At 39.8% G+C, this 14926-nt stretch overlaps 1 protein-coding gene across 4 annotated transcripts in view; it reads left to right on the forward strand.

The window, feature by feature from the left end:
- LOC128442272 (uncharacterized) overlaps positions 1 to 14926 on the forward strand; it is a 25801-nt gene continuing 10875 nt past the window's right edge. For all 4 annotated transcript variants that reach the window (XM_053424655.1, XM_053424656.1, XM_053424657.1 and 1 more), the window contains exons 1-6: positions 1 to 152; positions 568 to 894; positions 1006 to 1323; positions 2230 to 2374; positions 12628 to 12691; positions 13055 to 13249. In XM_053424655.1, the coding sequence (XP_053280630.1) occupies positions 119 to 152; positions 568 to 894; positions 1006 to 1323; positions 2230 to 2374; positions 12628 to 12691; positions 13055 to 13249 (1083 nt within the window). In that variant the 5' untranslated portion in view covers positions 1 to 118. The remainder of the gene's footprint in view (positions 153 to 567; positions 895 to 1005; positions 1324 to 2229; positions 2375 to 12627; positions 12692 to 13054; positions 13250 to 14926) is intronic.

The raw sequence follows: 14926 nt of genomic DNA on the forward strand, positions 1-14926 counted from the left end.
GCAAAAGCGTGCACCTCAAAGGAAGCTGCAAATAAAGGCACACCACTCCAGCCCTCACCACAGTCCACTCGGGTGTTGGTGGTGATGCAAACCTTTCATTCTCACCTTTAACATCGCCATGAAGATCTTCTGTCTCATTTTACTTTGTCATGGTGAGTGAATTATAATTTGTAACTTCTATTGATAACCATTTAAAAATGTTGTATCATAGTTCTAAAAGCTAAATAAGTATATTCCCTTTAGAAAATGGAAAAATTCACAAATGAATTTATAATAATAATACAAATGGGAAAAAAAGGGAAATTTGATATATCGTCGTTATAAGTAGGTCATCTCGTTTCAATGCCATATGGTTTGATAATTGTATTAATAATAAAAACCTAATTCATAACTGGGAGATGAAAAAGAAAAAAGAAAATTATTCTAGTTGATGTTGTTCAGTTTTCTTTGTTGAACACATGTGGATGAACTCATTGTCGTAGCTGCTCTGCAAATGAAATGAAATGTAAATGAGATGCATCACCTTGTTTCCATGAAGCTCTGAGTCTGATCGGAATCTCTTTTCAGGAAGCCTTCAGCTGCAGTGTGATAAAAAACAGATCACAGCACATATTGGAGGCGAATTCATTCTTTTCTGCAAGTACGACACAAAGCATTTCCTGTACAGCAAAAAGTACTGGTGTCGAGGGGAATCCAGGAACACCTGTACGATCTTAGTGCATTCAGAACATTTCGGTCAAATCGCAGGCAGATCCCTCGTCATAGATGGAGGAAGAAGAGGGTTGATTGTGAAGGTCACAGGTCTGCAGTTTGATGACACTGGAGCGTACTGGGTTGGGATTGATAAAGTAAACAGTGACATCATGACTTCAGTTAATGTGCTCATCACTGAAGGTAAGAACAGCTTTAAACATTATCAATATCTAAAGTGGGTGTTTACACTTCTATTCCTCCATGCCATCAACCTGAAGGGATTCAAATAAACGGTTTACTTCTTTGTGCCAGTTCCGCTGTCCAAACCCAGACTGTGGCCTTTGACATCTCTGGTGGACGGGCCTACGTGCTGGGGGCGGCCGGTGACTGTGCGCTGCGGTTGTGCACAGGGCTCTGGTGTTCGTTACGCCTGGCATCAGCGCACTCGCTTCAAGGACTCACTCCTCCACCTGTCATCAGACTTGAATCTTCACTGCGGCTCGCTGGGAGAGGACAGTGATTATTACTGCGTGGCCACTAACGCCCTGAGCAGTCAGGAGAGCGAGGTCCTCTCCGTGCAGGTCCTGAGGCCTGCACACAGCGACTGTGTCTATGTTTTGAATCTGCAGGGTAAGTACAGATGAGGTCTTGTATTCTCTCTGAGAAATATAAAGGTAAGAATCAGCGCTCCTTGTTGTCTGCAGGGAATAATCAAACATTTACAGGACATAATAAGATGTTGTTTTATGAGAGCATCTGCTCAGACTCTGATTTATGATCATTATACAGCAGATTCCAACAGATATGACAGGTAAAGACTTTAAGATTTGACAGGTAGGATTATAATACTGCTCAAGATAAAGTCTCACTATCATCTGTACTTGCTTGGTCCTCATGACAGCAGTGTCTTTAAGGAAGTTGTTGCTGTAGGGTAATTTTTACTTCATAACAATAATGAAATAGTACTTTATAATTCCTTTTAGGTACAGTAGGTATACTCGTTTGTGTCATTACGGATGATTGTTGCTGACTTGGTCAGTTTATTCCACAGCTTTAGCAGAAAGAGCTCAAACCGTCAAAGCAACTGGTTTGATTGAATTATTGGAATCATCATTGATCAACATCATCATTGTGAATACTGTATAAATAGATTATATATTGTTTACACAAAAGATTTAAATTAATCTGTGTCAGAGTTTGACTTTAATGACCCCTAGTGGTGATATCAGAAAATACACTGTGGCAAATAATTCTATACACAATAGTATGACTCATGACACAACTCTTCATTGCAACCGTCACATTTTTTCCACAATCAAAAGGGCACGCCTTCAGTTTATGTTTTGATTCCTAAACAATACAAATTATTGTTTAAAAAAATTCCACTCAGGAGCTTCATGTTGACATTTATTACACTTACGCTTTATAGCGTATACTCACAGGGTGTGATCTATTTCAGGCTTGCTGTAAAATACATATTTTACAAGTTAAAAGCTAATAAAAGAGCAATGTTTCAATGTCTTTGTTAATCGTCAGGCCAACCCAGCTATGACTGTGCAGACAGGATGTGCACCACCAGTGCCAGCACTCCAGCTCTGACCACCAATGGGAAGATCCACACGGAACCAGGAAACCAGCCTTCTCTAATTAATCACACTCGTCCTGATCTCGGTTTGGAAAGGTCAGAATACAACACAGTTTACTTTAACCACCTTGATGGACATAATAAGAGCTTTTTAGTCACACTAATCAGATCTGCTTTTTGGTTTCAGGTTCCACACATGGGCACCACTCTGGTACACGTTGCTGCGTTGGGGTTATTTGGCAACCTTACTGGTATTTCTGTTCATAGTTCTTATATGTACCAAGACAAGACAAAGGAAATGTCCCAAGAGGAAGAGAGAGGTTCATTTCAAAAAAGTTCCACACTCTGTTCGGTGACTTGTAGTAGATGTTTTGAAGTAAAGTTTGAATTTTGACATTTGTTTTGCTCAGCTTGGTGCAGAGCCAAATCGAAATCCTGATCCAGTGAATATAAATGTGTTTCCATTAGGAGGGATGGGCTCTACTGGGTGACATTCTTGTTTCCATGTACATATTTTTATTACAGTTTTTAACAGATTTATATGACCTTTATTTATATGAAACATTATCACTTTATCTTTGTGCCCATATGACAATTGATCAAAAGTTGAAGAAATTCCTTCAAGAGGCCAAAAACATGAAAATGAAAACTTATATCGGAGTAATAAACGAACCTAGTATGGTACAGACAGTATTGATACTTCAAAACAGTTTAACAACATTGTCTCTGCCATTCCCAGAATAGACTTTTCATAATGGGACACCAATAATTAAAGCCCTGGCCTTATAATGCGGATTATAACTTTAGCATGTATATATATGTTTTTGAATATCAGTATTTTTTTTTTGTATGATGGTTGTTAGTGATTAATAATAAATACTACTAATGTGAAAACTGAGATTTCATATCTTCACAGTTTCCCCCTGTAAATTCAAACTGATATGAACCGGAAGTAGATGATGACACTCTCAAAACAGCATTTTAAATGATTTACACAAGAACAAGAAAGACACTCACAAATCACAGAGACTGTTTAAAAAAAGACAATTCGTGGATGTTACGAAGTAGTAATAACAATATGATGGATCACAAAAATAATATATGGATGTAGATAACTCAAATAAACACAAAGGAAATAAATAATATGTAATTTGATATGTAAGTTTAAACAATCACAGTTTATCTATACGAAATTCGCTTCAGATCACAAATCACAGTTCAGTTATAAAAAAAAAAAGACAATTCGTAGACGTCTTGAAGTACCGTAGTAATAACAACATGATTTATTACAACAACAATACATGGATGTGGACAACTCAAATTAATAACATGTAATTTGATATATATTTTTAGTCAGTTTAGTAAAGGATCACTACGGAATCGACAAGGGGGAGGAGTCTGTGAGAGGCAGCCTTTAAATAGAGGAGCCCTCAGACTCCTCACTCGCTCTTGCTCTGAACCTCACAGCTCAGATAGAAATGTTTTGTTTTATTGCACAGCCTGAATTAAATTCAGGATGTAATAGTTCTTATTAACCTTCTGAATTTCCCACGGGATTAATACAGTATCCATCTATCTATCTATCTAACCTTAGTTTTAAAAACGTAAGTCCCAGTCATGGAAGATGTCGACTTGGTTTGAGAATCTTCGTAGGACTGAAAGATCTCTACACAAATCCTTCATGATAGTTCAGACCCCTGGACCCACAGGGATCCAGGATTTATCATCAACTCTAAAACAAACATGAGTTCCAATGGTTGTTCACTGTTTTATTTCAGTTTGTGACAACAGTTCATATTAATACAGCTAAAAAAAAACAATCTCCCTCTAGAGAAGATGAGAACATCCACATTTAATGAAAGCCCACAGGGAACTAAAAAGTAAAACTTATTGGAAATATGCAGTTGACAAGATGTTTTGTTTAAAATCGGATTTTATTTTGATATGAAAACAATGGGCACAAATGGCATAAGAAATGCAGCGAGTAGTATGTCAGCAGCACTCTGCAGCACCACCAGAAGGCAGCTGCCGAAGAAAAGAAGCGCTCGACAGGCTCGGCTCCTTCCTCTGCTACCCTGCGCCTGTAGAGGAACAAATAATAATATTTCCCACATTTTATCCTGAAAGAAGAAATATTTTGAGCATTTTGGCAGAACGGTGGTCCTGAAGGTCTCTATTGAGTATTTTTGGTACATTAATTTAAAGCTTCAGTGGTTTAAGTCTTACTTGTGTGTATGTGTCTGGTATGCTGTAATCCACCAGCACCATGATGACGATTGAAACCCCCGAAATCTCCAATGATCCTGCGAAGCTAAACACATAAAAACACACGTGTATCCTGCATGCATTGTAAGGGAACTTTAGCTCCTCACCCTTCCAGGAAAGAAAGCACTGTTCTTGAACTGGCACGGGAAGAAAGCGATGAGAAACTTCCCGGCCATGAGGACCAGGGAGAGCAGCACCGTGTTGGGTGTGCCAATCAATCACAGATGATTTCAGGTGCACTTGCTAGAAAGAGTTTAGGCTGTTCCGGTTAGTGTCGGTGCCGACAAAAAGCTTTTGTAATCAGGAGTAGTTATTTCAAGTTCCAGGCGTACATTGCCGAGCTTGAAGAAGGTCTCCTAGATGAGGATGACCGAGATTAGGAAGGAATGGATTTCCTGGGTGAAGAGTGAGAGGAAGCGGAAGAGGGAAACCGCCTTCGAAAGCCACCGTGAAGACCACGATGATGATGAGCCAGAACCCGATCCAGAGGCGGCCCGTTAGGTACTCGATTTCGTACGAATTGCAGAACTGTGAAAACAGAGACATTGAGCATTAGTGTTTAGAGAAGTTGTCAGTCGTACAATAAAGAGACATGCTCTGTCAATTAGAGTTTTACAGGTGATGGTCAACAGAGTCAAGATCTTTAATCGTTTTTGAAAAATAAAACCAAGTTTTCAGGGGTTTAAAAAAACATCTACACAAACAACAAACTTGAAAGTACCTCAGCTAGATTTTCAAATTGTAGGAGTATGCTGTCGGGTGTTTGTAAGTTGATAAACTATTTTGGACTTACTTTGTAAAATGCCTCCTCAAAAACGAGCAGGGGTCCGGAGAAGCCCATGACCAGCGGCGGCTGAGCTCCAAGCAGGCAGAAGATCACGCCCCTGAACGGAGGTCCACACGATCAGCTCAGAAACACCAATCAGTCTTCTCGTCTGCAAACAACACACACTCAACACATTAACACCACAATGGACACAAGCAAGGTGTTACGTTTCACTGCTCTCATGGAAAGCATGAAAGGGATTTGACAGTAGAGTCCATAGACGGTTTAGCTCCTGTGACACTCACCGAGCAGGCCTCCGAACGTGATGGCCGGAGAGAGCGAAGCAAAGTAGAGGAAGATAACCGCAGCCATGCACTGAAAGTTGATGGCGTCCTTGAAGTCGCTGACGTTCTGCGAATTATGATATTTTCTGACACAAAGACTTGGTAGTTTCACCTGCAGGTCTGCTTTCCCAGATGGAAGGCCACCTCCACTTCCCCAGGTGAAGCCAGGGTGGCCTGGAGCAGCTCGCACACCTTCACAGCATCCCGGAGGCTGAGGGAGCACCGCCCTTCTCCCTCAACCAGGGACACTCAGGCGTACGAGGAGCCGATAATATTCACTGCAGGGAAGGAAAAGGAGAAATAATACACTCTATATTATAAATATAATCATTTTCTTCAAAATCACAAGTCACAGTTCAGTTATGAAACAAAAAGACAATTCGTAGACGTCACGAAGTAATAACAACATGATTTATTCTAAAAACAATACATGGATGTGGACAACTCAAATTAATAACATGTAATTTGATATATGAGTTAAAACATTCACAGTTTATCTATACGAAATTCGCTTCAAATCAGAAGTCACAGTTCAGTTATTAAAAAAAAGAAAATTCGTAGACGTCTTGAAGGAGTGCCAGGGACCTGCCAATTAATCCTTTTGTAAGGTAAAGTCAGCTCACTTGCTGGGGGATGTTGGCGCCACTGACTTCTTCCGTCTCCTTCACAACCCCACGATGTTACAGACTCTCTACCACAATGAAGCATTCGTTGGTTTCTCTGTCTTCTCACGCAGCCCTGTGTCCTTGGGTTAAGGATCAGGGAGGACATTGGAGAAAACCTCTTCCTCAGTGAGCTCAGTTCTGGAAACATAAGGTTTATGTCTTTGGAAGACCTCATCAGCAGTAACCCTGAACTTCTCCAGATTTTCTAGGAGAACATTCTTCATCTTCTTCTCCTTCTGGAGATAGCTGTTGAACTTCTCCTGGCTGGTTGCAACACTTTGGCAGACCTCGTGATGAGAAGCTTTGAGCTTCTCCAGCTCTTCTTGGAAATCGTTCTTCCTCTTCTCCTCCTGGAGCTCGGTGTTGAACTTCTCCTGGGTGGTTGTATGACTTAGGCAGACCTCGTGATGAGAAGCTTTGAGATTTTTCAGTTCTTTTTGGAGAACATTTTTCTTCCTCTTCTCCTCCTGGAGCTCTGTGTTTAACTCTCTACCTGTATATATTGTTGTTCTATTGTTATTTTTATATTGTTGTTTGTACAGTGCACCAACCATACCAAGGCAATTTCCTGTATGTGCAAATATACATGGCAATAAAAAGAATTCTGATTCTGATTCTGATTTTGATTCTGATTCTGAACTTCTCCTGGTTGTTTGCAACACTTTGGCAGACCTTGTGATGAGAAGCTTTGAGATTTTTCAGTTCTTCTTGGAGAACGTTCTTCTTCTCCTCCTGGAGCTCGGTGTTGAACTTCTCCTGGTTGGTTGCAACACTTTGGCAGACCTTGTGAAGTGAAGCTTTGAGCTTCTCTAGCTCTTCTTGGAGATCGTTCTTCTTCTTCTTCTCCTCCTGGAGCTCGGTGTTCAACTTCTCCTGGTTGGTTGCAACACTTTGGCAGACCTCGTGATGAGAAGCTTTGATATTTTTCAGTTCTTCTTGGAGAACGTTCTTCTTCCTCTTCTCCTCCTGGAGCTCGATGTTGAACTTCTCCTGGTTGGTTGCAACACTTTGGCAGACCTTGTGAAGTGAAGCTTTGAGCTTCTCCAGCTCTTCTTGGAGATCCTTTTTCTTCTTCTCCTCCTCCTGGAGCTCGGTGTTAAACTTCTCCTGGGTGGTTTTATGAATATGGCAGACCTTGTGATGACAAGCTTTGAGCTTCTCCAGCTCTTCTTTGAAATCGTTCTTCTTCCTCTTCTCCTCCTGGAGTTCGGTGTTTAACTTCTCCTGGTTGGTTGCGTGACTTTGGGAGACCTCATGATAAGAAGCTTTGATATTCTCCAGCTCTTCTTGGAGAGAGTTCTTCATCCGCTTCTCCTCCTGGAGCTCGGTGTTGAACTTCTCCTGGTTGGTTGCAACACTTTGGCAGAACTTGTGAAGTGAAGCTTTGAGCTTCTCTAGCTCTTCTTGGAGAACGTTCTTCTTCTTCTTCTCCTCCTGGAGCTCGGTGTTGAACTTCTCCTGGTTGGTTGCGAGACTTTGGGAGACCTCATGATAAGAAGCTTTGATATTCTCCAGCTCTTCTTGGAGAGAGTTCTTCATCCGCTTCTCCTCCTGGAGCTCGGTGTTGAACTTCTCCTGGTTTGCATTGCTGTACTTTTGTATCTGCTGCAGCTCTTGCTCTGTTTTCTTTTCTCTGTTAATGAACATTTCCTTCAGCTTTTTCTGTCGAAACAGCTCTCGTTTGTGCTCCTCCAACTCTTGGCTCAGTTGGATCCTCCAGTGGTACTCTGTTCTATGGTAGGCATTCTCCTTGGCCAGCAGGTCTATGAGGTAGCTTATTTGTTGAGTCATACCAATAGAGTTCTGCAGAATCATTGCTGGGTTTTGAATAGTCCCCACGTTTTGGTGAAAAAAACCTTCCATCACTGGTTTGATCTATTAGTTTTAAATAGAGAGTTAGAATTATTCTGGACAGATTTCTGAGTCAGAAGGAGTTTATCCCCTTTGTCTTATTTTGCTAGAAAGGACCTATCAATGGAAACTTTCAGATCAAAGAGCATGAGCCTTCGATATATAGAACATTGAACGTATCTTTAATCTTTAACAATAAAGATGTTTGTGATCTTAATGAGGAGTCCTTTTCCCTTACATGTATTTTTGGGTCTCTTTATAACCTTTTTTATTATAGGACATAGGCTTAGTTGTGAAAGGGTAACAGAGAGAGTGGGGGAGGACATGCATAAATGGCCGCGGGTTGATGAACTTTAATGCCACGCCATTAATATGGCGTTTGACAAAAAGTCCCAGTAATCTTATTTCTACATTATCAATGTCTTGAGACCCATTTGATACAGTTTGATATGGTTGAGGTCAGTGGATGAGGAGGACTACATCAAAGTGTAAGACATGCAAAAAACAAGACATTTCCTGTTGCCACAAGGGGGCGCTGTGATTTCAAGTCATAATTTCTGTGTAGATGTCATCAGACCAGGACTTTGGTCTTACATGTCTAGTTTGAACTCGATTGGACCATGTATGTCCGAGATACAGAACCTTGTGTTTTTGATGGCGTTTAATCAAACTTTGACGCCACGGTCAGACGGTGTGACGAAAAATCAATCTGTAAATCAGCTTTTATCTCCATCTTGTTGTGATGACACTCATTTGAATTTGAAGTTGATCTGATGAAAGCCCTGGGACAAGTACTTCAAAGTAAAAATGTGGAATATGGCCAAAATGGCCACTAAATAAAAAAAATGGCGGGCTTCCTGTTGCGTTTTTCATAATGTCCTTTGAGACTCTTTTGTCCATCTGAACATGATACACCGTGTATCAAATTTTCGTGAAAATCGGTCAAAGTGAACTCAGGGGCTGTATATACGTGGCGCTGTTGAGCTATTTTGCCACACCCACTTCAAATTACTCCAGAATACGTCAATTTCTCCGGGTTTTGAATTTCCTGCAAGGTTGGTAAGAAGTTGAGAATGTTAAAGCCCTCAAAAAGCCAATTCATTTGGCAGAGAATAATAAGAAGAATCCTTACAATTTCAGTAGGGCCTCTCACCATTCGGTGCTCGGGCCCTAATGAAGTTTGCCAGAACTTATATGTAGCACTGTATCAACACAACAGAATTCAGATAGGTTGGGAGGGAATAAAGCTCGAAAGAATAAATTGAGTTACTAAGCCAAAAGGCACAATATATTTATAACAATAACATGCTCACTCACTCACTCACTCACACATTTACACGACAGTGTTTCCCACAGGATTTGTTGAGATCATGGTGGATGGACCCTGGACCCTCTTGGAAGAGGATATAGTACATTTTAGAGTAAAGATGCATCAATCTTATCCACTTTGAGAGTCAAATTAAGATGCTAGATTGAAATTAATATGGCAGTCAGAATCTACTTGTGGTGTGAGAAACAGAGAGCATTGATCCCCATTGAAGCTACACTCATCTTCTTTCTACAGACCGAGCAGTAAGCCTCCCGGTCATTCCCAGCGACAGGCTTCAACCAGAACTTGAACTGCTCGTGTTCCAACCACGACTCGGCGAATTAACACTTCCCCATTGCCTATTCCTTTGAAGCCATATAAATAATTAATAGCGTACTATTTGCAGCTACCTGTCCTCCACATGGAAGATTCAACAACGACGTGCGCTGCTCGAGCCCCGTCAACGCTTGAACGCCAGGCATTTTTTTGTTGCGCTGTAGTGAGGACTAGAATAAATTAATTCACATTAACTTTTAACAACTTTTGAAAAAAATGCTGTTCACATCGAAAAAACCACACATCTGTAAGCTATTTCATTTAGTGGCTTTATTGTGGAAGGTTGATGTGTAGTTCCTGTTATAAGCAGGGTGTTGGTTTGGACTCTTGTTTTGAAGGGGGGTTCTAACGGAAGGGGGTGTTGTCGAGAGAGAAATGTTGAAGTGTGAAGGAAAATAAACGGGTGCGATGTCCTGATTTAATAACCATCTCTCGTGTCATTTTTCAGCTGAGGCCTGACAGTATAAGAGCATAAAAACGTCTAAAGAGTCTTGAATTTGAAAAAGATTCAAGACTTTTTAATACTTGTTAAGGGTCTTGATTTTCCCTAAATTGATATTTATCAATACAACATATAAAATTGATAGTCATTGTTATTTCTACCCTCCCAAGGTCATAGCCAAATTTCTTAATAAATTTACTGCCCAGAAAATTGGCACAAAAAATTGAAATATCTCCCTTTGATAATTCAAAGGCCACGACGGGCTTAATAATTATGTGTTGTGATATTTTGGTTATAGGTTATTTGAAAGTTAATGTCAGTTTGTTAATTCTCTTCACAGTCTTCCCTTGCATGCATCTAGCAACTTTCTCTTATTTGGCACACACATTCCAAAGGGAGGAGTCCATTATCTTTAGCGTGGCCTGCCGCCATTTTGGAAGCATGCTCATATACACAGACACACACACACGCATTCTCACATACCTATCTTTATTTAGTAAGTAAACCGTTAGTAATTAGTGTTTTTTTTATACTTTATTATATTCATAATGAATGCTTTTCTTTCACAATTTTTTTCATTAATGTTGCATAAGTGAATTTTGCTAACCTCTGCACTGTCAGTCTATATCCTTCAACTTAGCTAACTATCTATATGGTAATTTTGGTTATAGTTATTAATTTAATCATTAAACAGTTTATCAGTTTAAACAGTTTTTAAACATTGTTTCAAATTTGTAGTTAGTAATTTTATGAGACTTAATTAATAAATTGGCTATATTGCCCCTTCCTTTGAAGGTTGGTGCCCCAGGTAACTTTAATCAATTAAAGTTATTATTTAATATTCATATTTTTAATATTAATATGAAAAAATAACATCAATTATATTTATTATTTAATATTCATATTCTTTATGTTAATATTCAATATTTTATTTTGATAACCAAATTTATTGAATACCGAAAGGCACACCATTTTATGGTATCACGTTTAATGCATTATTGCACAACAGCTCAGACGTCAGCTACTGCTTGTTGCTCTGGTTAAACATTAATGTAAATTTCTGATACTCTTTTAACTTCCCTTACTTATTCCTGCCCTATGAAGACCAGTGCAGACGTTTTTATTTTGCCTTAATTAATGAATGACATTGTTTGTCAGAGGAGCTTTATCTCCATAACGATTTTAAACTTTTGCACTAAAACTCAAGAGCACAGCTTGGGCCACTATAGCATGAAATGCAGCAATAGTTGGGATTGAGAAAAAACTGAATGTATGCACTGCTCACCTTTAAAAAACAGCCGCGTTTGCCTGCAGGTCTTAATGGTCATGTGCCTTTAACGACAAGCATTAGTGACAAGAGGAAGAACATGTCTGGTGTTGGAGCTGTTAATGCATCAGCAGCCTGTTACTTCCCTGTGTGGCAGACAGAGGTAAAAGGGAAAGTGACACTGCTACAAGTCTGTATATTTTTTATATATAGGGGTATAGGGGATCGGAATGTGACGTCCGTGTGTGTCCGGGTAAATTAAAAACTCCGGTCAGTTTTTCTGAAACTTGTACAGACACTTTTTCTTATGGCTTTAATGTCAAGATCGGTGCTTCCTGTCTCCTTGCCCTAATAAAAGGAATTGTCTGGTGGAATCATACCTCCTATCCATTAGCTCCATTAGAGCTGAAAACCATCAAAGCAACTGGTTCGATTGAATGATTGGAATCATTATTGATAAACATCATCATCGTAAATACTGTATAAATAGATTATATATTGTTTATACAATAGATTTAAATTAATCTGTCAGAGTTTGACTTTGATGACCCCTAGTGGTGATATCAGAAAATACACTGTAGCAAATAATACTGTGACCCATGACACAACTCTTCATTGCAACCGTCACGTTTTTCCACAAGCAAAAGGACACGACTTCTGTTGATGTTTTGATTCCTAAACATAACAAATTATTGTTTAAAAAAAGAACTCCACTCAGGAGTTTCATGTTGACATTTATTACACTTACGCTTTATAGCGTACACTCACAGGGTGTGATCTGTTTCAGGCTTGCTGTAAAATACATATTTTACAAGCTAAAAGCTAATAAAAGAGCAATGTTTCAATGTCTTTGTTAATCATCAGACCAACCCAGCTATGACTGTGCAGACAGGATGTGCACCACCAGTGCCAGCACTCCAGCTCTGACCACCAATCGGAAAATCCACACGTAACCAGGAAACCACCCTTTTCAAATGAATCACACCCGTCCTGATTTCCTTCTGAAAAGGTCAGACTACAACGAAGTTTACTTTAACCACCTTGATGGAAATATAAGAGCTTTTTTTTTTAGTCACACTAATCAGATCTGCTTTTTGTTTTCAGGTTCCAGACATGGGCACCACTCTGGTACACGTTGCTGCGTTGGGGTTATTTGGCAACCTTACTGGTATTTCTGTTCATAGTTCTTATATGTACCAAGACAAGACAAAGGAAATGTCCCAAGAGGAAGAGAGAGCTTCATTTCAAACAAGAGTAATAAACAAACCGAGTACAGTACAGACAGTATTGAAAATTCGAAACATTGTCTCTGCCATTCCCAGAACAGACTTTCATATGGGACACCAGTTAGTAAAGCCCTGGCCTTATAATGTGGATTATAACTTTTGTATATATTTATATTTTGTAGTATATCAATACTGTTTTTATTTCAAGTTTTTTTTAATATGATGGTTGTAAATGATTCATAATAAATATGTCTAATGAAAAAAACTGAGACTTCATATTTCAGTGTTTTTCCCTGTATATCCAGATTGATATCGAACCGGAAGTAAGCTGCGTTCTTACAACGTTAGTGGGCGTGGCGGTGGCGGAAACAGGAAGCCACGCCCTTCCTCTTATTGACGCATGTCAGACACACAGAGGCTTCAGCTTCCTCCCACAGTCCCACTCGCGACAGCAGAAGCTTCCTGGTTCGTCTCTCCCGCGGCTCTCCTCGTCCCACCGGGTGAGTTTTACAGTTTTACAGTTTTGTCTTCTTCACAAACCGCCATTCACCGAAACAACAGCGAAAAGACAACAAGGTGACGTCACATTAACGGGATTTAAAACGGCGAGGTGCTCGTTGCGTTAGCTAGCTAGCTCTACGGTCAGGTAGTGGCAGATTCGTCATAAAGATTTGTCAAAAGCATACTCTCATAACAGAAACCCACCTCTAGTTAATCGAACATGTCCGCGTCAACATGGCCGTTTAGAAAACAAGATTAATCAAGCGGGTCAGAGAATAAATAGAGGATTAAAAACATGTCGAAACGACCTGGTGAAGCAGTGTTAGCTTCTGGTTTTCTTAATCTGTCAGCTGTGAAAAACACCTGACGTTGTTTGAGACGCCCCAGTGGTCTGGTGATGGTCCCAACAAAGAACAACAACAGGCTTCACAAAACCGATGATCCGTTTCCACAGCACTGTCACACACACTCGGGTCAGAAAGGACCCACACAGCGTGTATTCACTGTACAGTCCAACCTGCCACACAGTTACACACATCTGCTTTGACACACCTGGTGCGTGTAAGGTCTTATTTCACAATCCATTACTAGTGAGGAGGAGAAACATGTACAATGCTAACGAGCTGTTAGCTAGCTAGCTTTCTTTTCTGGCTAGCCAACCATATCTAGATCAACAAGCTAGCTGCGTTTGGTTTCTCTTTATCCAGAGTGCCAGTCTGGCTGGTTGCAGTCATTTCAGACTTTGAGTTATAGAGGTCATAAAGATGCTGCACTAGATTCGTGAACTAGACTTATGTTCTACACTGTTGTACAAGTGTTGTGTATACATTTGTGTCATAGAGAGATAAACGTTGTGGTCCACAGCAGAATAAACAGAGAACTTGATCTGTCACCTGAGTTTTTAATGTTTATCCGATGAATTTAGATCACAAACAAATGGTTGCAACACTTGCCTTTCTTCAAAATAAAAGCACCGCAGCGTTTCTGTTGATGGAATCCATTACCTTGTTTTAAAAAGTTTGTTTTATTGTGAAATATTTGCAAGAGGCTTCATACTGTGTGGTACTGGTGTTTATTTGAGAACAGGGGACTTCTTCCATACCGGGCAATAATCATATTCAAATCAAAGCCAAATGTAAAAACATTGGGCTGCAGAACATGCTGTGGAACTGAGAAGCTACAATTGGGCATTGTACATGTATTTGAATATTGTGCATTGAATAGAAAAAGTTGCACCACTGCCCTTGTTTGTGTATATTTATTTCTTGTACATTCAGCCTTTAACAGAAATTGCAAAAAATAAGAAGTATTGTTTTTTTTTTGAAGATATCAGGGTGGTAGATCTCTGCTTTCCTTTGTAATTAAAAAGTGATCCTGGTCTCGCAAAAGGTTGGTGACCACTGGTCCAAGGATCAAGCTGGAGTTGTGGGTGTGTCTTGGAATCCACTACTCCTAAATGATATGGTGACATGAGTCTTATATGTCATCATAGGAGCATTCCCCTAAATGAAGAAAGAAGAATAAGCTAGAAAAAAACAAAGACATCTATTTTGACCTGTGTTTGGAATTAGAAGAGGTTTGCACAGCTTGTGTGTCAAAGTGTTAAATTGTGGAAGAGCATTTCCTTTTCTACACTGAACACGGTATCACCATCATAAAGAGACATATCCTGTGAG

Source organism: Pleuronectes platessa, chromosome 6 (genome assembly GCF_947347685.1).
Source record: "Pleuronectes platessa chromosome 6, fPlePla1.1, whole genome shotgun sequence".
Taxonomy (NCBI): domain Eukaryota; kingdom Metazoa; phylum Chordata; class Actinopteri; order Pleuronectiformes; family Pleuronectidae; genus Pleuronectes; species Pleuronectes platessa.